Source organism: Phycodurus eques, chromosome 11, assembly GCF_024500275.1.
Source record: "Phycodurus eques isolate BA_2022a chromosome 11, UOR_Pequ_1.1, whole genome shotgun sequence".
NCBI classification, from domain to species: Eukaryota; Metazoa; Chordata; class Actinopteri; order Syngnathiformes; family Syngnathidae; genus Phycodurus; species Phycodurus eques.
In genome coordinates, this window is record NC_084535.1 from 25,014,752 (window position 1) to 25,039,491 (window position 24,740).

Genomic DNA, 24,740 nt, shown 5'->3' on the forward strand with positions numbered 1-24,740 from the left:
ATTTTTTAAATCAGAGCATGAATGTCAAATAAAATAAAAATAAAATAAAATACGAATGTGCACATTCAGACAGTACTGAACAATATCACTTCACCTAAAACATACATTTTCCGTACCGCTTATCCTCACTAGGGTCGCGGGCGTGCTGGAGCCTATCCCAGCTGACTCTGGGCGAGAGACGGGGTACACCCTGAACTGGTCGCCTCCCATTTGCAGGGCACATATAACTGGAGAAAACCCATGCAGGTGGGGGGAGAGCATGCAACTTCCACACAGGCGAGGCCGGATTTGAACCCGAGTCCTCAGAACTGTGAGGTAGATGTGCTAACCAGTCTTCCACTGTGCAGGCCTCATCTAAAACATTATAAATAAAATCTTTATAAAATAAAATCTTCGTAAAATAACAGGAAAATTCAGCTCCAAGAAATGGTCTTATACCATATTGTTTCTGTTTGTTAAAAAGCACAATACTGTAGGCTCACCAGGCAGATTACAAAAACAGGAACGAGGCTGCAGTGGATATAAAAGGTCTACACACCCCTGTTCAAATGGAAGGTTTTTGTGATGCAAAATAATTTTGACCAAGATAAATCATTGTAAAACTTTCTCCACCATTAATGTGACCCGGAATTTGTACAACTCAACTGATTGATTTTTGTATGTTTTTGAGAGGGGAGGTGAAAATAAACAACTGAAATTTTACTTGGACTTGACGTTTAACTTGCTCCCTTCTTGGCCAAGTCGCCATTGGAAAAGAGATGTAGTTTTTTAACTGGTCTCAAAATAAATAAATCTGGTTGCACAAGGATGCACTCTCTCCTATAACTGGCATGGGGCTGTGTTAAAAAATAATAGATCATCAGTCGAAAAAGAAAGTCTAAAAATGGATTGCCCACTCAATTATTGATAAATGAAAGTAGCGAGGGGCATGTTGATCACTCTGAGCCCCTCCCGGATGATGATGGAGTCTTCTCAACATACTCAAGTAAAAGTAAAAACTATGATGCATTAAAACTACTCTGACAAGTCCAATTTATCCGAAATGTTACTTGAGTAAATGTAACGCATTCCTAACCTCCTCTGTAAACGAGGGATTACTTTATTGAAGAAAGAAGTGGCGGCAGTAAGACCCGCAAACAAGCATCAAGTGAAGATGATTGCTGTGAAGGCGTGCATCTCGTAGGAGGAAGCTCATATGGCAAAAGTGACTTATTACTTACATGGTGGAGATATCAATAAGTTTGACATGCTCCTCACAGCTGAGCCTTTCAGCAACTTCTTTGAATTCCTCTGTTATCCTAATAAGACCCAAGTCCAGGTTAAACTCTGCAGGGAATGTCCCTATCCAGTACCTGGACACACAATCAAGCACTTACATTTGTGCAGAAACAGGTATCCAGTACTTGTGATATGATACAGCTGTACAGTTGTGACCTTGTGTTGATTCATGAAATGTAAACGAAAGAACAGAAGTTTGGCTGAAATAAACTTGATTGCAGATGAGCATATGTGAAGGGACAGCTAAAGGCCATGTAACAGCCTTACCTCATTAAATAACAAATCTTCAGTCTTGTTTTCTGGCAGTCATTATCATTGCAGTCACGGTACGTAGAGTTTGGTTAAGGACTATTTTTGATTGAAAAATAAATAGTACCAAACAGTAAAATACAAAACACATTCATAAACATCCATCCATCCATTATGTGTACCTCTTATCCTTACTAGGCTCGCGGATGTGATGGAGCCTATCTCAGCTATCTTCCAATAATTATTTATTCATCCCGTGAGATTCATTCATTCATTTTCCTCCGCTTATCCGAAGTCGGGTCACGGGGGCAGTAGCCTCAGCAGGGAAGCCCAAACTTCCCTCTCTCCAGCCACTTCCTCCAGCTCTGCCGATGGGATCCCGAGGCGCTCCCAGGCCTGGTGAGAGACATATTCTCTCCAGCATGTCCTGGATCGTCCGCGGGGTCTCCTCCCGGTGGGACGTGCCCGGAACACCTCACCAGGGAGGCGCCCAGGATGCATCCTAATCAGATGCCTGAGCCACCTCATCTGGCTCCTCTCAATGCGGTGGAGCAGCAGCTCTACTCTGAGCCCCTCTCGGATGACCGAGCTTCTCACCCTATCTCGAAGGGAGAGTCCGGACACCCAACGTAGCTCACCAGCATTTCCTCGAAGTCGTTCGGAAATCGTTCTCCATGATCTCACTAAACTCCCATGTCCGAGTTTTTGCCTCAGCAACCACGAATACTGCATTCCACTTGGCAAGTACCCATTAGCTGTCTCAGGAGTCCCACAGGCCAAAAAGGGCCGATAGGACTCCTTCTACAGCTTGATGGCATCCCTCACCGCCGGTGTCCACCAACGGGTTCGAGGATTGCCGCCACGACAGTGTGTACCTTTCGGCCACAGCTCCTGTCGGCCGCCTTGGCAATGGAGGTGCGGAACATGGGCCACTTAGACTCAATGTCCCCCGCCTCCCCTGGGACGTGGGTGAAGTTCTGCTGGAGGTGGGAGTTGAAACTCCTTCTGACAGGGGATTCTGCCAGACGTTCTCAGCAGACACTTACAATACGCTTGGGTCGGACTGGCCTCTTCCCCCACCATCGGAGCCAACTCACCACCAGGTGGTGATGAGTTGACAACTCCGCCCCTCTCTTCACCCGAGTGTCCAAGACATGCGGCCCCAAGTCCGATGGCACGACAACAAAGTCGATCATTAAACTGCAATCTGTTTTCTGTTACTCTTATTCAGGTCAATACAAGTAATGGACATGAAATATCCAATATACTAGCAAAAATTTATTTTGAAACTGGGATTTTCCTAAATTAGTAGCAGCCACAAACGTCAAGGAGAATGTCCTTTGGACTGAGGAGACAAAAGTGGAACTCTTTGGCAAGTCATATCACCATATGTCTATGTTGGTTATGTATTGGGTCTGCTTTGCTACATCAGGCACAGGATGTCTTGAATCCTACAATGTGGTTGTAGTATTCAACAGTGTAAAACAGGACTGCATTGTACAGAGAGCGGTTTCTCATATTTTGCTCCATGGGCAACTAGACGATACCTCTGTTTCTACATCATATACATATTATGAAGGATATATCATCAGCAGTTTTCCAGCCAGTTCCGAAGATGTAACATACCAGCGATGCATCAGCAGAAGCATGCGAGGTAGGTTGGCCTGCAGCTCTCCATTGTCACCTATGACCACAAGTACCAGGAAAATCAAGGCTGTCATATACTACACTAATATTTTTTTGTGTCTTTTCATTTCAAATAGTTTAATTTACTCAACATGACTTTTTCATTGCTGACTTGATTTCAAATAATGAATGACTTTCTGACATTGACATCCCTTCTAATATATATAAAAAAAAGTACATAAATATGAATAGCATCCCTCCACCCATCCATTTTCTGAACCACTTGAGCGGGCATGCTGGAGCCTATCCCAGCTGACTTTAGGCAAGAGGCAGGGTACAATCTGAACTGGTCGCCAGCCAATTGCAGGGCACATATAAGCAGTAGTGCAAAACGCGCTTTCTGTAAGTTCTAAAATTATGTTAGCATGTTTCTGGTAGGTATTCCAGCTTTGATTATAATTGTGTGCATCACTCACCAAATGCATGTATGCATTCAATTACGAGAGCATCAAGAGAAGCTGCCTTTCCCAGTGTTGTTGATCCCATGTTAATTGATTGTCAGAGGAAGGGCGAAGGTCAGTCTTCTGCACCAGTCAAAGTATTCCTGAGAACAGTAGAAAGGCACATGGTTATCAGAAACACAATACATGCATCATAAGCTGTCAGCTTTTAAATACTGTATAACTCCAGTAAATACTTGCTTACAAATGCTCTCCAGACAACTTTGAAGAAAGAATAACATCATTTATAATTAAAACAACAAGAGCACTAATTTTGTCCGCACAATTTCATGTTAGCTGTCTTACTTCAGCTATTCTTCATTACTCCCCTTTCCAGTGCATGCCTCCACCTTTCTAACAGTTCCTCCACCTGCTCCCTGCTTTCACCACAGATCACATCTGCAAACATCATGGTCCACGGGGATTCCAGTCTAACTTCATCTGTCAGCCTATCCCTCACCACTGCAAACAGGAAGGGGCTCAGGGCTGATCCCTGATGCAGTCCCACCTCCACCTTAAATTCCTCTGTCACACATACAGCACAGCCTCACCACTGTTCTGCTTCCCTCGTACATGCCCTGTATTATTCTAACATACTTCTCTCCCACTCCAGACTTCCGCATGCAGTACCACAGTTCCTCTCTGGGTTCTCCATCACAAGCTTTCTCTAGATCATCCATCCATCCATTTTCTGAGCCGCTTCTCCTCACTAGGGTCGCGGGCGTGCTGGAGCCTATCCCAGCAGTCATCGGCCAGGAGGCGGGGTACACCCTGAACTGGTTGCCAGCCAATCGCAGGGCACATACAAACAAACAACCATTCACACTCACATTCACACCTACGGGCAGTTTAGAGTCTCCAATTAATGCATGTTTTTGGGATGTGGGAGGAAACCAGGGCGGCACGGTGGACGACTGGTTAGAGCGTCAGCCTCACAGTTCTGAGGACCCGGGTTCAATCCCCGGCCCCGACTGTGTGGAGTTTGCATGTTCTCCCCGTGCCTGCGTGGGTTTTCTCCGGGCACTCCGGTTTCCTCCCACATCCCAAAAACATGCATTAATTGGAGACTCTAAATTGCCCGTAGGCATGACTGTGAGTGCGAATGGTTGTCTGTTTGTATGTGCCCTGCGATTGGCTAGCAACCAGTTCAGGGTGTACCCCGCCTCCTGCCCGATGATTGCTGGGATAGGCTCCAGCACGCCCGCGACCCTAGTGAGGAGAAGCGGCTCAGAAAATGGATGGATGGAGGAAACCAGAGTGCCCAAAGAAAACCCACGCAGTCACAGGGAAAACATGCAAACTCCACAAAGGCGGGGCCGGGGATTGAACCCGGGTCCTCAGAACTGTGAGGCTGACGCGCTAACCAGTCGTCCACCATGCCGCACTTCTCTAGATCAACAGACACACAATGTAGCTCCTTCTAACATTCTCTGTATTTCTCCATCAACACCCTCAAAAGGCAAATAATGCATCTGTGGTACTCTTTCTAGGCATGAAACCATACTGTTGCTCGCAAATACTCACTTCTGTCCTGAGTCTAGCCTCCACGACTCTTTTCCATAACTTAATTGTGCGGCTCATCAACTTTATTCCTCGATAGTTCCCACAGCTCTGCACATCACCCTTGTTCTTAAAAATGGGCAACAGCACACTTTTCTTCCATTCCACAGGCCTCTTGTCACAATATAGCCTGATATATTTATGGGTCATTTTCACATAATTTGATCAATAATGGTACACAAACACATATCCACTCATTTGCCAAACCGCTTATCCTCACTACAGGTCACGGGCGTGCTGGAGCCTATCCCAGCTAACTCTGGCGAGAGGCGGTGTACACCCTGAACTGGTCGCCAGCCAATCACAGGGCACAGAGAATCAAACAACCAATCGCATTCACATTCACACCTACGGGCAATTTAGAGTCTTCAATTAACATACCATGCATGTTTTTGGGATGTGGGAAGAAACCGGAGTCCCCGGAGAAAACCCACACAGGCACGGGGAGAACATGCAAACTCCACACAGTCGGGGCTTGAACCCGGGTCCTCAGAACTGTGAGGCTGATGCTCTAACTAGTCGCCACTGTGACACTCTCTCTCTCTCTCTCTCTCTCTCTCTCTCTCTCTCTCTCTCTCTCTCTCTCTCTCTCTCTCTCTCTCTCTCTCTCTCTCTCTCTCTCTCTCTCTCTCTCTCTCTCTCTCTCTCTCTCTCTCTCTCTCTCTCTCTCTCTCTCTCTCTCTCTCTCTCTCTCTCTATATATATATATATATATATACACACATGTTCTGCTCTCTCTCGCTCCGTCACACACGCACTTTAACAGTAAGTCTGGTCAGCAAACAGCTTCTTCATTCAGTCATTGTAGCGGATAAAGCAAATAATGCTTCTGTTAGGCATTTGTTGGTTTTGGGCACTTCAAAATTGAAATGGTGGCAGGTGTGTATGGACTCCCATTGACCAAGAGTTTGAATGTGAACTGTTTTCCGTCAACACAGCCACATGCCAGTTGTGCAACCAGATTTATTTTTATTCATTTTATTTCAACTTTATTTGACCAGGTAAAAGACCAGTTAATACAGAACATCTCTTTTGCAATGGCGACGTGGCCAAGAAGGCAGTAAGTTAAACGTCAAGTCCAAGGCAATAAGGTTTATTTCAGTTGTTTATTTGCACCTCCCCTCTGAAAAAGATAAGACAAGAAGCCTGGTGAGCCTACAATATTGTGCTGTTTAACAAGTAGAAACAATGTAGTATAAGACCATTTCATGGAGCTGAATTTGTCTTAATTTGTTATTTCACAAAGATTTTATTTATTATGTTTTAGAAACAGTTTCAGTAACCTTATTCAGTTTTATACAACTTTAACGGCATATTTAAACATCCCACCCCATGCCCGGGTGGGATGTTTCTGTGTACTCCGGTTTCTTCTCACATCCCAAAAAAACATGCAGGATGGGTTGATTGAAGACTTTAATTGCCCATAGGTGTGAATGTGAGTGTGAATGGTTCTTCGTTTGTATGTGCCCTGCGAGTGGCTGGCGACCGGTTCAGGGTGTACCCCGCCTCCTGCCCGATGACAGCTGGGATAGGCTCCAGCACGCCCGCGACCCTAGTGAGGAGAAGCGGCTCAGAAAATGGATGGATGGATATTTATATTTCCTACATCCACTATTGCTGCTGAAACAATGCTAATTTCCGTACTGTGGGACTAATAAAAGGTTATCTTATTTTAAATTACAAATATGTACTAATTATAATAATACACTTTTAAACTAACTCCTTCACCGCGCGAGACTGATACAGAGTCCGCATTAGTGCAAGACGCTGCACAATCCGCCTGTCGATCTCCCGCTACATTCTTCCCTCACTCGTGAGCAAGACCGCGAGATACTTAAAATCCTCAACTTGGGGCAGCTTCCTCCCACATTCCCACAAAATGCATTTTAGTTTAATTGTAGAGTCCACATTGTCCATATTGTGAACGTGAGTGTGAATGGTTGTTTGTGCCCTTTGATTGGCTGGCAACCAGTTCATGGTGTAACCCGCCTCTCGCCCAAAGTCAACTGGGATAGGCTCCAGTTCACCTGTAAGTCTCGTGAGGATAAGCGTGACAGAAAATCGATGGATGGAAATTGATTCATGTTGTGCAGTAGCAGCATTACTACTTCAAAATGTTTCAGTTCTGGTAGCTTTGCTTTAGCAAACCTCTTGACAGTACAGAAATCACTCCACTCCGTATAATAACTTGTCCACAAGTGAGGAGGGATTTTTTTTTTAATATGCAGTCAACATAATTAGTGGAAGGTCTGATAAGAATGATCACGTCATCCATACAGGCATAATCTGGTTATTATGACTTTCTTAGCAATATCAAATGACTGAGTTTAAAATTGAAGGAATTGAGAAGATCGAACGTGGACATCTAAAGGCCACTCTGAAATCTCCTTTCAAAACGGTTTTACAATTTGACTCAAATATAAAGATCATTTTTCTTGCTGCTGTTTTTTTCTGCTTTAATGGCTCGACTGTGCACGTCACAGTCAGCTGTGCCCTTTAGCATGACTTGTTCTTTGCTGCTTTACAATGGGTCAGTGTCCCTGCCTCTGGTTTGCAGATGCATCATGATGTGTGCGTATGGGAAGTTCAGCTTGTAATTACACACTCACAGATGCACGTTCAGACAGTCTTGATAGAAATGTAATGAGCAGTGTCTTGAACTTTGTCCCACATAAATATCTAATTAAAGCAACAATATTTAGTCATTTCACTTTAAAATAGCAGCTTCAAAATCACCACGATGGTACATTGGCTTGTAATGAAAATGTCATTGCCATGGCAACCCTGGCATGCCTATTTTACTTGTCTATAACATCTCCAATGCTCAGTTTACAGCAGTTTCACGTTTGTGCGCTATGCTTATACTGCACAAACTTTGCCACAACCTTAAACATTTTCCAAGAGGTACAACAGTTATATTAGTATTGAGCATGAACATTCATTGTCTTTTGCTTCTTTAGCTTTGAACCATGTGTTTCTTGGTTAGGATTATGCACCCACTGTCAAATAGTATTCGCCTTACAAACAAGTTTCCCTTTACAACTGAAGGGGGAACCTTGGATTAAACAATATCTCCCTTACTGCTGCACGAGGTAACTTCCTGAACATAAACAGCTGTATACGACATCTCGAACGCTGACTTGATCAGCAATGAGAGTGAAAAACAAGAAGCACATGGGATACAAACTAGAACCCTTCGGTACATATCATATAATGGATTTTACTCACTGAAAAGCAGAGTGCGAGGAAACCATCCGGACCACTGAGATAACTGATGTTACATGCCACAAGCTGTTAGTGGCAAAAGAGCAAAGAGCTGATTTGAGGAGAGCATACTACGATATGACCCCTCCTCCTCCTCCTCTTGTTAGTAAACACAGCGACCCCAAGCAGAAGGACCTCTGCCACGTGACCACACACGCATGCACAAAGGCGCGCACACACACACGCACGCACACAAACTTAAGTTGGAGTTTGCAAGTGAAAAAACAAACACTTTTTGTTGTATTTGTTAAAACTGTCAGTATGACCTGACAGTAGTGCCTGAGTAGTCAGAGACAGAAGGCGTTATTGACGAGATCTCAATCGTTTGCCGTGCAATTGCGGGCATACTCAAAGCGGGCAACCCCTGTGCTGACTTGTTACCTGGGGCTTCAGGAGCTTTGCTGAAACTTTCCCTTTCCCTCATTAGTCAATAACTGGGCATAAGACCAGCAAACAGAAGCAGAGATCACGCATCGTCCTCTTCTACACAGATATGTCTCCATGCGAGACTGTGAGTGTGCCAAATTTCAAGGGCGTGAAAGGAGCCACTTTGATTTGATATAATCGATATCAGCTGTGTTCACTCCCACAGCGGCGCAGACCTCCCTGTTTTAAATAGAGGGGGTGGCTTTGGTCAGAGACTTGAGTGGGCAGGGATTAGTGAAGTGAGACTGCATTGAAATCTAAGAAACATTTGGGACGAGGAGCATGAGAAGAAATCCCAATTTACGTCAAACTGATTCGCTTCAAAAAAAGACCACTGGAGTGGAACATCTAATGTGGAATGCCCCGGAGGTCTTACAATGCATGTAAGACGTAAATATGTCGTGCCAAAACCTCCAAGTACCTCACAAGACTGCAGCTCAGCGAGAATATAGGTAAGTCTTATTTGTATTTCACTTCTGTCTGTGTTTTTATGACACCTACTGGGAGTCCTTGGGTTATGAATTTGTACGTACGTCACTAACCTATAGCAGCGCAGTAGTAAAGTCATAACTCCAGGAAATATTTGTATGAAAAACATGCAAGAATATAATACGATCAAATGTTAGTAGTAACTGACCATGCATTCTAGCGTCACATGATAAAGTGTTCTTAAACCACTGCGCAGACTGGTCCATTGTGCAGCATCCCTTGAAACCTTGTACAGTATGTACTGCATGTATCAGAAACCATGGACCCCCTGTATTCCAAAAGAAGGCCCACTCTCGAAACAACAGAGAAGAGGAAGAGATGAAGAACATAAACCTGAAACTGTCCGAAATACGCAGACACAAATTCAAAGCAGTAAGACTCCAGCAGTGGAGTGGCAGCACCCTGCCACTCCACCCTGCCTGCTCCCCTGAATTTTAATGCATCACACACACACATCCCCATGTGTTTTTTAATGCACCACATACACCCATCTCTGGGGGATGGTGGGTCTTGGGTGGGCGGGATTTGGCTTTTAGGCAGCAGTGCTGAGGGTTAGCACTGGGTCTCTGCGGCCTCCGCCGGTTGTCGTGGCGCCTTGGTGGGGCCGCCGGCCCGCCCTGGGTCCCTCGGTGTGGGACGTGTCCCGTCTGCCGCGCTGCTCTCGGGTGGACTCCTGGGCCCGATCCCGCCTTTCGATTGATTGGGTGGGGTCCTCAGCCGCCATGGTGCAGGCACACCAATTACAGGACACTTGTGTTCAGTCATTGTGCATGCGAAACAGTGTCAATTCACTTGTCCGCAGGCACACACCCCTGGGACTCTCGCTAAGTGTGGGGCCAATCACTTATTGCGACATATAACTCATGAATATGCAAATTGCTTGTGTATCCCCTCACTCACACTCTCGTTTTATAGACTTTTATAATTTAACATCGTCACTCCCACCACACTTCAGTTGTACAGCCGGGTTCACGACCTTTGTCCTGCATGCTTCCTCTCCTGTCCCTGTCCTGTCTTATCTTGTTCTTTCCTTCCCTCACAGGGTGCTGCACTACTGCCCCATACAACACTCATATCGAATGTGTCTTTCATGTTGTTCTAGATATATAAGGATTCACTTTTCTCATCTTGTTTACAGTGAGTGCTTTGTCTTTTTTACTGTCTTCTTTTCTCACTCCCCTGTAGAAACTTTGTTCTGTTCAACTGATTGACTCTGATTCTCAATAAATATCCCTTATTAAAAACTCCACTGTGACACATTAAAACTGTTTCGGCATAAAAGGGACACAGATCCTCCATTCTGCTTGACCTAACAGCCAAACGGGACAAACAAAATCAGAGAGATTGTAATTATAACTATATTGAAAGCCGACATTGAACAGATCACATTTTTTCACAATTTCCTTTATTGTATTAGTTATCGCTTACTCTATTCTATTGTGTTCGTCTTGAGAGGTTCTACTGTATCATAAGGACCAGCAGTCAGTGCTAAAATTACAGCTCAGTTAGGTACACTGCTTTAGAAACTTAAAACATTTTTACTATTTCATGTTACAACTATAAGTACGTTTGTTTGTACAAGTACAGTAAGTTTACTTTCATGTTAATTGGATCCAATTAATTTTTAACCCCACTGGTTTACAAGGTAAATTACAGTTTACAACTGGCACAGCATCAAAAGCAAAAAGAAAAGGCTATTTCTAATTCCACTTCATATCATATTCTACAATAATTTGGTGCCCCTCTTATGTCAATGTCCTCTCTTTTTATTTAAGTGGAATTCAAAAACACATTGGTCTCAAAGGACACTGAACCACATAAATTTAGGTCTTACTGCTCCTATTGGGAAATTCCTCACCACTACAAGACTAGTCTATTCAGATGCACACAGAACAGTAATATTAAGGTCGGTTCAATGAGGGCTCTTGTCTACTGGATGAAATGCTGCTGATATTACTGCCTCTTTACCTGAAGACACTTGTTTGAATGCACAACATAACAGACAGTAAAGTTCAACAGGAATAATAAAACAACCATTAGATTTTACATTCAAAAGCTGTCATTTTTCCATCCTGATATGATTCATAGCATAGTCACAATGTAGAGACGCATGAGACCCACAGTGGAGTGGACTGCTCATGATTTAGCTTGTACTGTAATGAGGCTTCATTCAAATATTGCTAGCAGTTTGAAAACTGCATATTGTTCCTTTTTAAGTTTTGGTTGACTAGCATATCTCCCAAGACACAACTCGAAGGGATTTAGCTGCTTGGAAGTGGAAGGTGGGCCTCTCTCAGCCGTTCTGATTATGTTAACTTCCTGGACTGTCATCTCATTTGCGGGTTTTGACACTGCACAGCCACTCCCACCTGCCTGGCTCACTACCGCTGTCATGTCCTGCCCTGTCCTGTTCTGTTCTATTTGCTACTCATTGTGTCCCTTCCGGCGGCACGGTGGGCGACTGGTTAGAGCGTCAGCCTCACAATTCTGAGGACCCGGGTTCAATCCTTGGCCCCGTCTGTGTGGAGTTTGCATGTTCTCCCCGTGCCTGCGTGGGTTTTCTCCGGGCACTCCGGTTTCCTCCCACATCCCAAAAACATGCATGAATTGAAGACTCTAAATTGCCCGTAGGTGTGACTGTGAGTGACTTGTTTACATGTGCCGTGCAATTGGCTGGCGACCAGTTCAGGGTGTATCACGCCTCTCGCCCGCACTTAGCTGAGATAGGCTTCAGCATGCCTGCGACCCTAGTGAGTGAGGATACGGAAAATGGATGGATGTTCAGCTCCTTTGGCATGCAGTACGGTGGATCTGTATGCTTCATCATGCCAGAACAGTTTTGTTGTGCAATAGGAAAATGTGATATTTTCTCTATTGTTTGTAATTAGTATGGTGACATATACTGGAAATACAGTCAAACAGAACAAGGCTTGAGAGGGGACAGACAGAGAGGAAAGAGAGACTAGAAGGGGAAAACATACAAATGACAGCATCACAGTATATGACCGCAATAAACTCACATAGGGGTTGGATCTTATCTACTGTATGTGTGGCCCTGTGAGGAAGGGACACATCCATCCATCCATTTTCTGAGCCGCTTCTCCTCACTAGGGTCGCGGGCGTGCTGGAGCCTATCCCAGCTGTCATCGGGCAGGAGGTGAAGAAGAAACCGGAGTACACAGAAAAATCCCACCCAGGCATGGGGAGAACATGCAAAGCAAACTCTACACAGATGAGGCCGGATTTGAACACGGGTCCTCAGAACTGCGAGGCAGACGTACTAACCAGTCGTCCCACGTGCTGCCTCATCCATCCATCCATCCATTTTCTGAGCCGCTTCTCCTCACTAGAGTCGCGGGCGTGCTGGAGCCTATCCGAGCAATCATCGGGCAGGAGGCGGGGTACACCCTGAACTGGTTGCCAGCCAATCGCAGGGCACATACAAACAAACAACCAGTCACACTCACATTCACACCTACGGACAATTTAAAGCCTACCATGCATGTTGTGGGGATGAGGGAGAAAACAGGAGTACTCAGAGAAAACCCACACAGGCACGGGGAGAACATGCAAACGGCACACAGGCGAGGACGGATTTTAACCCAGGTCCTCAGAACTGTGAGGCAGATGTCCCGCAGCAGCCGAACAGAACAAGTTAAAAAAAAAAAACAATATCAATAAAAATAAAAAAAGGGGAGCTACAGCTTGCTTTGCCCTCAATCAGCATAATGAAAGGTTACTGATTTATTTTATTTTTTTTAATCCTTGATGTATAGTGGAGAAAACATGTAATAGCCATTATATTAAGACTAGGTTGTGAACAAAATTGTGAAAACAATCTTTAAGGTTCTTTACCCTCTGTATCTGATCAGTGTTTACGTGTCCTTGAGACTGAATATGTTCAAAATTACAGTATGTTGATGCAGCTGCTATTATTATTCAAGGAACTACATGAATGCTTTGGAGGCAAGCTATATGATTGAGTCAGATCGCATCAGATTACCAATTGTGTATTTTGACACCCAATGAAATGATTATGCTAATATTACACGTTCATTCTTTTGCTTACAATGTATGCCATTAGCCAATTCTAAAAACACAGCAGATCCAGCAATACTTGTTAAAAAGAACCCCACTTTCATGCTGCGAGAAGAGATATTCATCTCATCCCAACCAAGACTTGGTTTTCTTCTGTTGTTTTGTGACATGTGCTGAGTTGGCGGGATTTTTCTACTTAAAAAGACATGACATAGCCCCAAGTAGAGAGACCAGCCTCAACAAGGGTTGTTAGGAAAAGAAAGTGACCAGAGGGGTACACCCTGGACTGGTCGCCAGCCAATCACGGTACCTGGATGGACAAACAACCATTCACACTCACATTAAAACCACTGGACAATTTAGTCTTCAATTAGCCTAGCGTACATCATGTTTTTGGAACGTGGGAGGTCAAGTTTGGGAATATTGATTCATTGTTTTAACAAATTAACAGTTTTTACCTTCTTTTAGATTTAATACTATTGTTACTTAAATTATTGCCAGTGGCAACGTTTGACCCTGGAATTTCTTTCTTTCTATTTCCATTATTTCTTTTGTTGAAAAATTGCTTCCAAATGTGATCTCAACGAAAGGTTGACCAGCAACCTTGAACAGATTGTGTTGATCCTTGATGGATGTAGTTTATCTACACTTTGGACTTTAATAAAGTCCAAAGTGGACTGGATGTTGTCCCAAGAATTGTCCATGTTTACCTTTAAGTCTAATTTGTGATGTTTTACAATAAAATTCCCAGAGGTTTTGAATTGCATATCTGCATTATGAAAATAGGTATAAAAAAAACTCTCTGTTCTAGTCAGAGATTGAGATATAAACAATGTATTTAGAATGCCTTCTGATCATCGTGCGTCTCATTTACTAAATTCTTTGGGCCAATAAAAATACCAATGGGAATAAGTTAAACATCACAAGAAATGGAAATACTTCATTTTCAATGATTTGCATGAAGAAATTGCATGAAAACGCTGAAGCCAGCGCATACAAAAGTTCACATTTTATCACTGTATAGTGGTGGTGAGGAGCGACCCGGATGATGGTCCTAGAATATAGGTCAGGGATCATTGGAACAGAAAAAAAAACATTTCCCAGGTACACCTGCCACCTCTGAAACATGTTTACGCTATGTCCTACCAGCACCCACTCTACATAATTGTTAGTCATGTGTACACATAATCATGAAGAGCTAGTAATAGCTCTCTGTGGGAGGGAGAACAAAGTAAGATGAAAATGATACGGGAACAATAAATGTATATTTTCTAATCTAGCTGCTACTACGAAGAACTTCTCCAAAGTCTTACCTTACTCATGACTACAGACTTTTTAGAATCAGCGATTAGATACAGTATAGCAAGGTCAAATAAGCACAAAGCTGACACCAAACTGCACATACCTCATATCTATGATTCGGCCGTAGACGGCTTAAACCATATCCACAACAAAGTTTGATCCAGAAGTCAGACGATTAAGCCAGCAAAGGCCTCCAGTCATTAGCGTCAAATGGGAATAGTCCCTGATTTTGAATTTAGTCTGTCATTCTTTGTCGATGATGATGTCTCAACCACCAATGCTGCTGCACATGCACTTAACAGTGATTCCACTTCGTAACATGTTTGTACAAATGGCCATTAGACTTCCTTCAATTGTTTGCCCAACTTAGTTTTCCTGCCTGTGTGAGTTAGCTTGCTTTCACAGGGCTAAATTTAGGGACTACGCAAGGTGGAGTAGAAAAGCAAAGCAGGAAATGTACAAACTTGAATCAAAATATGCATACGTGTGTGCTCATATGTTCCTCAGTTGTAGCCCTGCAAAATTCCTGCTAATTGAACCAAGTGAATGCAACATGATAGTCAAAGTTCCACGAGTAAAACATTTTGAGTGACTCATTCTGTAATGCACCACTTTGTTAATCTGCTCCCTTCTCAAATTGAGTGGGTATTGAATATGTTTGTGCATGTGCGTGTGTGTGTGTCTCCATTGTTCTGGATTTTTGTGAGAGGGTCAGCCCATCCCATATTCCTCTCTAATGACGTTGTTTGCATTGTTTTGTCTCTATGGGCTTCTAAAAATGTCTGGCTAAACAAAAACACTGAGCACACATCCTGCTGCCTGGCTGGACAAAAAGAATACAAGCCCAACTTTTATTGTCTCACTGTTTCAAACGCGTTTAGGGAGATTGTCGCTCGAGTTGTGTGTGTGCGTGTGTGTGTGTGTGTTGCACAATGGCATAGTGGTTAGCTTCACAGTCGTGAGCTTCTGGGTTATCTTATCTCCTGCTTTGTGGAGTTTGCATTTTCTGCTCATACTTGTGTGGGTTTTCTCGGGGTTCTCCAGCTTCTTCTCAGACTCCAAAAATGGCATGAAAGGTTAATTGGAGACTCTAAATTTTCAATTTGATTTTTTAATGGAAGCAATATGTGCCTTGCAATTGGCTGGCGACCAGTTGAAGTTGCACACCACTTCTCGGCCTATGTCCGATGGGATAGGCCCCAGCTCACCCGTGACCCTAATGAGGTCAAGTGGTACAGAATATGGATCGGTTGAATCGTCCGAATAATCCATATATTCAGACATACAGTGGAACATCTACAGTAATACACAATTAATTAACACGTAGTGTTGGGAAAGTTAATTTTCTACATAGCAAGCAAAGCAAAGCAAATTTATGTATATAGCGCATTTCATACACAAGGTAACTCAATGTGCTTTACATTATTTAAAGCATTTAAAAACAAAGAAAAAAACAGCTTATAAACATTTAAAACAAAGAGAAAAAATTAAGATATAAATAAAATGAAAATATAATTAAACGAGCATACAGTGCAAGAAATATCATTTAAAAGTGTGAATGCTCTAATAAGCATAGCAAAAAAGAAGAGTTTTTAACCTGGACTTAAAAACATTCACACTTGGGGCTGACTTCACTTTTGTTGGCAACTTATTCCTTTTGTGTGCAGCAGAATCGCTAAATGCTGCTTCACCATGTTTGCTTTGGACTCTGTGCTCCACTATTTGACCTGAGTCTGTCGATTTTAGAGCCCTACTGGGTTTATATTCCATTAGCATTTCATTAATGTATTCAGGACCGAAACCATTTAGTGATTTATAGACCAGTAGCAGAACTTTAAAATCTATTCTAAAGCTGACTGGAAGCCAGTGTAAAGAATTGGAGTAATATGGTCTGACCTCTTTGTTCTAGTCAGAACCCGAGCCGCAGAATTCTGAATAAGCTGCAGCTGTTTAATGCTTTTTTAGGGAGTCCAGTCAGAAGACCATTACAATAGTCAAGTCTACTTGAGATAAAAGCATGGATGAGCTTGTCCTGGTCTGCTTGACACACGCAAGCTCTGGATATGTTCTTCAGATGGTAGAAAGCAGTTTTAGTAATTGATTTGATATGTCTGTTGAAAGCCAGGTCGGAATCAGAACACCAAGGTTTCGGACATGGTCTTTGGTTTTTAAAGATAGTTACTCCAGGTATTTAATAACAGCAATCCTCTTTTCTTTATTGCCAAAAACAATTTTCTCAGTTTTGTTGTGGTTTAATTGAAGAAATTTTTGGCTCATCCAGTTATTTATCTGTTTTAGACAGTGACACAACACCTCAACTGAACTGTAGTCATCTAGAGACACTGATCGATATCAGTGTGTGTCATCTGCATAGCTATGATAGTCAAAATTAAAGTTCTGAAGAATTTGACCCAAGGGTAGCATAGACAGGCTGAACAGGAGGGGTCCAAGAACTGACCCTTGAGGGACCCCATAGGTCAGGGGTGTCAAACTCACTTTTGTCACGGGCCATATCGCAGTTATGGTTCCACTCGGAGGGCCGTTATGGCTGCAAACCCATATGAATGTATGATTGCCTCATATTATTACATATACACAAATTAACGGATAATTACTTTTGGAGGCGGCACGGTGAACGACTGGTTAGAGCGTCTGCATCACAGTTCTGACGACCTGGATTCAATCCCCACCCCCGCCTTTGTGGAGTTTGCATGTTCTCCCTGTGCCTGCGTGGGTTTTCTCCGGGCACTCCGGTTTCCTCCCACATCCCAAAAACATGCATGGTAGGTTAATTGACGACTCTAAATTACCAGTAGGTGTGAATGTCAGTACGAATGGTTATTTGTTTGTATGTGCCCTGCGATTGGCTGGCAACCAGTTCAGGGTGTACCCCGCCCCCTGCCTGATGATAGCTGGGTTAGGCTCCAGCACGCCCGCGACCCTAGTGAGGAGAAGTGGCTCAGAAAATGGATGGATTACTTTTGAAATTGAAAGCCAGTAAAAACAGTTTGTTCAACTACAGTATGAATCAGTTTTATTTTAAAAGTGGGGTTGGAAACAAAAAAAGGCCTGCAATATTTCAATATTTTTAAAAGTGAAGCCAATTTGGAATTTTGGTATTTTAGCAAGAAACACAAAGTCGATGCACACTGTCGCGGGCCACATAAAATGACGTGGCTGGGGCCACCAGTTTGACACCTGTGCCATAGGTCATTGCCATTCGATGAGATTGAACACTTCCAATGGTTAGAAAATAACTGCGGCCACAGCAATTACAGCACACTTCTGTCAGTCTTTGTGCATGTAAAACGGTATCAATTCACTTGCATGTAACCGCAGGCACACACCCCCAGGACACGTTCACTGGGTGTGGGGTCACGCACTTACTGCAACAAATAACTCATGAATATGCAAATCGCTTGTGTATCCCCTCACTTATACTCTCATCCTGTAGACTTTTACAATTTACGTAATTAATGCCACCGCACTTCAGTTGTACACCCAGGTTGACGAACCTTGTCCTGCATGCTTCTTCTCTTGTCCTTGTCCTGTTCTATCTTGTCCTGTCCTTCCCTCACAGGATGTAGCACTACAGCCCCATGCAACACTCATATTAATGTTTCATTGTTGGAGATAATCTGATGATTTACTTCTCTCATCCTGTTTACAATTAATGCTTTGTCTTTTGTCTTTGTTTCTTTCTCCATTCTAGAAACGTTGTTCTGTTCGACTGATCAAGTCTGATTGTCGAGAAACCTCAATTATCATACCACAGTGACACAGTAAAACTGTTCCGGCAAAAAAAGGATACAGATTTTCCATTCTGCCTGCCCTAACAGCCGAACAGGACAAAAAAAAAAAAAAAACTCCTTTCCTCCAGGTAGGACCTGAACCATTTAAGGTCTGTTTGTTTAGTCCTACCCACAACGTTTCCAACCTGTTCAGCAGTATATTATCATCTACGGTATTGTTGGATCTATCTCACCCAACACCTATAAAAAATAGAGACGCTGGTTTCTTTTTGCTCATGAGGAGAACATGTGGGAGATTGTTCAGTTACATTCTCCTATCACGCTCTAAACAATCTCCCCCGTTGCTCCTGTATTTATTTGAAATAGGGAGGTATCTAAGTTACAAGACATAACATACTAAGGGGAGGGTTTCAAAGTGAAGATATGAGATTAACACCTGGCTATGTGTCCTTGGTCAAGGCGCCCTTTCTCTGTTGATTCCTGCGGAGTCATTTTCTTGAAGGCGAGACATCTTCCTCTCCCCCACGGTCAGCAAGCAACCATCAAAATCGTCCACAATACCAATGCAAGCCAGCAAATAAATGATAACTTTGTACAATTTATTGAACAGATATCAAAACCCGCACTGAGGTCCAACAAGACCAGAATTGACACCTTTTCTGAGTTAGTATTCAACCTTATATCATTTAGCACTTTGATAAGAAGAGATTCTGTACTGTGATGAGTTCAAAAACCTGATTGAAATTTGTCAAAAAGTCAATTTAAGTTCAATAAATTGCTGAGTTGATTAAAAATAACTTTCTCAACAATCTTTCCTATGAAAGGGAGATTTGAGGTGGGTTTATAGCTTGCTAACATGGAAGCGTCCAGCGTTCTATTTTTTTAGCAGAGGCTTAATGGCAGCTACTTTAAGAGCTTAAGGTAACTCGCCTGACTGAAGTGAGCAATTTATTTTTTGCTACAAATCAGCTAGCACAGACTTCGCAATAGCTTTGAAAAAATCAGATGGTATTGAGTCAGACAGCTTGTTGATGGTTTCAGCTGCTGAACCATTTTCTCTACAGATTTTTTGGTCAACTATTACAAATTCTGACATGGTAATAGAATTTTCGCTGGGTGGCTTCAGATGTTGTATCATTTTATCATTTTGCTGATTTGTGTTGATATTTAACCTGATGGGTTGTATTTTTTCACTAAAATAACAAGCAAAATCATTGCATTTATCTGCTGTTAGTAGTTCTGGAGCTATCTGATTCGGGGGGTTGTGAGCTTGTCAACCACAGCAAATAGAGTGGGAGTATTGTTGAAGTTCTTACTGATGATTTTAGAAAAGTGTTGCTGTCTAGCCCTGAATGCAGCCCTATGGGGTGCACAAGTCAGTGCAAACTGTAGGCCGGTCCCAACCCCGGATAAATGCAGAGGGTTGCGTCAGGAAGGACATCCGGCTTAAAACCTTGCCAAACAAATATGAGCGTTCATCCAAAGAATTCCATACAGGATCGGTCGTGGCCTGGGTAAACAACGTCCGCCACTGGCGCCGTCAACCTGCGGGGCGCCGTTGGAAATTCAGCTACTGTGGGTCGAAGTCAAAGAAGAAGAAGAGGTGGAAAGCGGGTTCTTCAGCAGAAAGAGAAGAGGAAAACACAGAGCCTAGAACTGAATGTGGGGACTTTGAATGTTGGGACTATGACAGGAAAATCTCGGGAGTTGGTTGACATGATGATTAGGATAAAGGTTGATATATTGTGTGTCCAGGAGACCAGGTGGAAAGGCAGTAAGGCTTGAAGTTTAGGGGCAGGGTAACTTCTGGCAGGAAAGGAGAGAAGGAGACTTGGTGGTGGAACCTCACAGTACAGGAAATCATACAAGGAAAAAGGTTAGCTAAGAAGTGGGACACTGAGAGAACCGAGGAGAGGCGAAAGGAATACATTGAGATGCGACACAGGGCAAAGGTAGAGGTGGCAAAGGCTAAACAAGAGGCATATGATGACATGTATGTATCTATACAGGCTGGCCAGACAGAGGGATACCGATGGGAAGAATGTGCAGCAGGATCGAGATGGAAATATGTTGACTGATGCCAGCAGTGTGCTAGCTAGATGGAAAGAATACTTCGAGGAGTTGATGAATGAGGAAAATGATAGAAAAGGGAGAGTAGAAGAGGCAAGTGTGGTGGACCAGGAAGTGGCAATGATTAGTAAGGGGGAAGTTAGAAAGGCATTAAAGAGGATGGAAAATGGAAAGGCAGTTGGTCCTGATGACATTCCTGTGGAGGTATGGAAGCATCTAGGAGAGGTGGCTGTGGAGTTTTTGACCAGCTTGTTCAATAGAATTCGAGTGCGTGAGAAGATGCCTGAGGAATGGAGGAAAAGTGTACTGGTGCCCATTTTTAAGAACAAAGGTGATGTGCAGAGCTGTGGCAACTACAAAGGAATAAAATTGATGAGCCACACAATGAAGTTATGGGAAAGAGTAGTGGAGGCTAGACTCAAGACAGAAGTGAGTATTTGCGAGCAACAGTATGGTTTCATGCCTAGAAAGAGTACCACAGATGCATTATTTGCCTTGAGGATGTTGATGGAAAAGTACAGAGAAGGTCAGAAGGAGCTACATTCTGTCTTTGTAGATCTAGAGAAAGCCTATGACAGAGTACCCAGAGAGGAACTGTGGTACTGCATGGGGAAGTCTGGAGTGGCAGAGAAGTATGTTAGAATAATACAGGACATGTACGAGGGCAGCAGAACAGTGGTGAGGTGTGACAGAAGAATTTAAGGTGGACGTGGGACTGCATCAGGAATAAGCCCTGAGCCCCTTCCTTTTTGCAGTGGTGATGGATAGGCTGACAGATGAGGTTAGACTGGAATCTCCGTGGACCATGATGTTTGCAGATGACATTTTGATCTGCAGTGAAAGCAGGGAGCAGCTGGAGGAACAGTTAGAAAGATGGAGGCATGCACTGGAAAGAAGAGGAATGAAGGTTAGCTGAAGTAAAACAGAATATATGTGCATGAATGAAAGGGGTGGTGGGGGAAGAATGAGGCTACAGGGAAAAGAGATAGCAAGGGTGGAGGACTTTAAATACTTGGGGTCAACCGTCCAGAGCAATGGTGAGTGTGGTCAGGAAGTGAAGAAACGGGTCCAAGCAGGTTGGAACGGGTGGAGGAAGGTGTCAGGTGTGTTATATGACAGAAGAGTCTCTGCTAGGATGAAAGGCAAAGTTTATAAAACAGTGGTGAGGCCAGCCATGATGTATGGATTAGAGACAGTGGCACTGAAGAGACAACAGGAAGCAGAGCTGGAGGTGGCGGAAATGAAGATGTTGAGGTTCGCTCTTGGAGTGACCAGGTTGGATAAAATTAGCTCATCAGAGGGACAGCCAAGGTTCGATGTTTTGGAGACAAAGTTAGAGAGAGATCAGACTTCAATGGTTTGGACACGTCCAGAGGAGAAATAGTGAGTATATTGGTAGAAGGATGATGAGAAAGGAGCTGCCAGGCAAGAGAGCTAGAGGAAGACCAAAGAGAAGGTTGATGGATGTCGTGAGGGAAGACATGATTGCAGTTGGTGTTTGAGAGGAGGATGTAGGAGATAGGCTTACATGGACAAGGATGACGCGCTGTGGCGACCCCTAACGGGACAAGCCGAAAGGAAAAGAAGAAGTTGCTGTCTAGCCCTGACTAACTCTTGGTCAAAATTACAAAGACTTTGTATGTTCTGTGTTGCCTCATTTAAAATGGTATTACAGATACTTTCTGTTAAACACGTTTCATTTAATAACAAAAAGTCCAGCTCATGGGTTGTAATGATGTCATTAAACAACGTTGATTTATTACCCAGTGACTTGATCTTATAAAAAGAGCTAGTCTCGCAGAGAATACTGAAGAAAATGGTTTGATAGATTCACATTTTATCCTCACTAAGTTTGCAGTTGTACTTTTTTTGTGCCATATTTCTTTGACCAACTTTTTGTCCCTTGTAATTACAGGGATGCAAAATGCCTGATCTTCACAGGGGTCTGACCTATTCTGGAAAAGACCCCGCAGACATGAGTCAGATTTGCAGATAAGATTCTTCATTGGTGGAGGAGGGGCCCTTAGCATGTTAGTGGATGGTGGTTTCAGGCGAGGGGGGATGGGAAGAAAATCTTGGCATGGTGTGAGCTTGACAAAAGCCTTCAACACTGTCTGTCAGACCTAACATGGCATTTAGGCTAGTTGAGAGTGAGTTTTGCATTGGGCTTTGCTCCAATGGGGCAGGGAGGGGTGTGGGAGATTGAAAGTGCTGCCTCATCTAATTTCATTCCTCCGATTGGTTGAGTGACGCTGATAAATCCATCTGTGCCTCGTGCCGCCTTATCTCTCCTTCCTCCAATTGTTTGGGAACAACCACATCGTTTTGTCCTTCAGCCGAGTCAACAATGCCAGTGTTTTCCTTTCGGGCCACTGAATGACGTACACAGTAAAAAAAATTTGGCAGGCAACAACTTAACCCCTTGTCTATTTAGACAGAAACCCTCTGCCTTGTAAAGATGTCTGCGCCCCCCCCCCAAAAAAAGCGGAAATTGTCAATGAAATTCACGGATCGTGCAGTACACAGTTCTTTGAGACACTTAATTGACTGAGCCTACTGAAACATTCATCTCCAATTCGTACCATTGGGAGAGGTCCACTCATGAAAACCTCAGCATTCACACATTGCAATTTTGTGAGAAGATCAATGAAATCTCACTTCACTACCTCTGATTGCTGCTTGACAACATCCAGGGGCCCTGTGTGTATAATGACAGATTTCACAGTTGGGTGCTGATTAGTGATCTCAAGGATCTTTTTTTTTTTTTTAGAGATATCAGACACTATGTCATTGGTAAAACACAGTACTTTGGTGTTCTTCTCTCTGCAAAAACGTTTCACATCATTGAAAGCTCCATCACCAACTATTAACATTTGGGGTGCCATTTTTTTCTTGTATGATTTAGTTTCATACCTTTCAGTGGTGGTGGGGGATAAGCATTCTTGGCCAGGGTCTTGTAAAAGTGGCTCAAATCTGTCTTATGTCAATGTTTTGCATTGACTCGCGTCCTGCCACAAGGCAGATTTAACGCAAAGGAGTTGTTAAAGGTGCCAGACGTTTTTTTTGTTTTTTTTTTTACGATTAGCTGACAAAAATGGCCTTAAAAACACGTACCTTTGCTTCTAGACCACACTTGCTCCATTCAAAAAACAAAGCCTACTGGTTACTATTGTGACATCACAATCTGGTATTTTAATAGGGGTTAAACCAATTAGTCGACACGTCGACTTTGCCTCTGCTCAATGAAGGTTATCGCTTGCAGTCGAATAATCGCCTGTCACGTGTTTTGGGCAAGACAGCTCACTGAAAAGGCGAAACGTAGCGCTATTTGATGAGATGTAAATTCTCACCACTAAACGCCCTCACAATATACTGTGGCATTTGCTTGCACACTGACATGAAGGCAAGCCATGGTTGATTAATAACCTATTTATTGTCAAGATGAATACTAACGTGTCAAAGATTGTCTGAAGTCACTCCCAGATTGCATGCAGGGGTGGTTCGAGAGGGGCCAGAGGGTGGCCAAGCCCAGTGCCCCCCAAGCACTGGGCTTGGCCACCGCGATGGCCCCCCTAATTCCACCCCCCTCCCCTCCAGTAAACAAAATTACTGAGCAAGCACTTTAAATTTGTTCTGAATGTTACACCTTGATCTAGGTTTAAGGAGATCTTTCATCAACAGGTTGTAACAGAATCATGCAATAAAACTAGACTGAGAAATTTTGAGTCATGGTCGTCAGTCATAATGTCATCTAAGCAGTTTGAGGAAAAAAGTCTGTTCACAGGTAGGACAGTGTCAGCAGGTCTCATGAAGGATGTAAATGTTAATTGCCTTGTGAGTTTGACTACCACGTGTGCCTAAAGGAGTGAAGTCTATGTCACTATACTATACTTACCGCTGTGTATGTATTTTTGTTGCAGTTTCAAAACTTCCATATGACAGTTAACTTCTCTCCCGGTGTCTTGACTTATTGTGTGGAAGTGTTTAACTAACTGGGTAGCAGAGCCAGGACATAAGAGGAGTTAGCTGTTAGGCGGTCCAGGGGGCAGAATTAAGAAAATAAACAAAGGTTTAAGGAGGAAAGGGTGTTGAAAAGTTGGGAAATGGCAAAAGTGAAGTTGCTGCAGCCTGAGACATATCAGTACAAGCGTAACACATGACACATGAAGGAGGTGGAGAAACCTAG

At 43.3% G+C, this 24,740-nt stretch overlaps 1 protein-coding gene across 4 annotated transcripts in view; it reads right to left on the bottom strand.

Moving 5' to 3' along the window:
* The window catches only part of rasgrp3 (RAS guanyl releasing protein 3 (calcium and DAG-regulated)), a 41,097-nt gene extending 26,099 nt beyond the window's left edge, over window positions 1-14,998 (bottom strand). For 3 of the 4 annotated variants that reach the window (XM_061690250.1, XM_061690251.1, XM_061690248.1), the window contains exons 1-5: window positions 14,836-14,998; window positions 3,630-3,757; window positions 3,112-3,211; window positions 1,546-1,608; window positions 1,221-1,352 (exon numbers count right to left, since the gene is read on the bottom strand). In XM_061690250.1, coding sequence (XP_061546234.1) covers window positions 1,221-1,352; window positions 1,546-1,608; window positions 3,112-3,211; window positions 3,630-3,699 — 365 coding nt within the window. In that variant the 5' untranslated portion in view covers window positions 3,700-3,757; window positions 14,836-14,998. Of the gene's footprint in view, window positions 1-1,220; window positions 1,353-1,545; window positions 1,609-3,111; window positions 3,212-3,629; window positions 3,758-8,441; window positions 8,505-14,835 lie in introns of those variants that run through there. The other variant, XM_061690249.1, reaches the window with a different exon arrangement.
* Window positions 14,999-24,740: the final 9,742 nt, after the last annotated feature.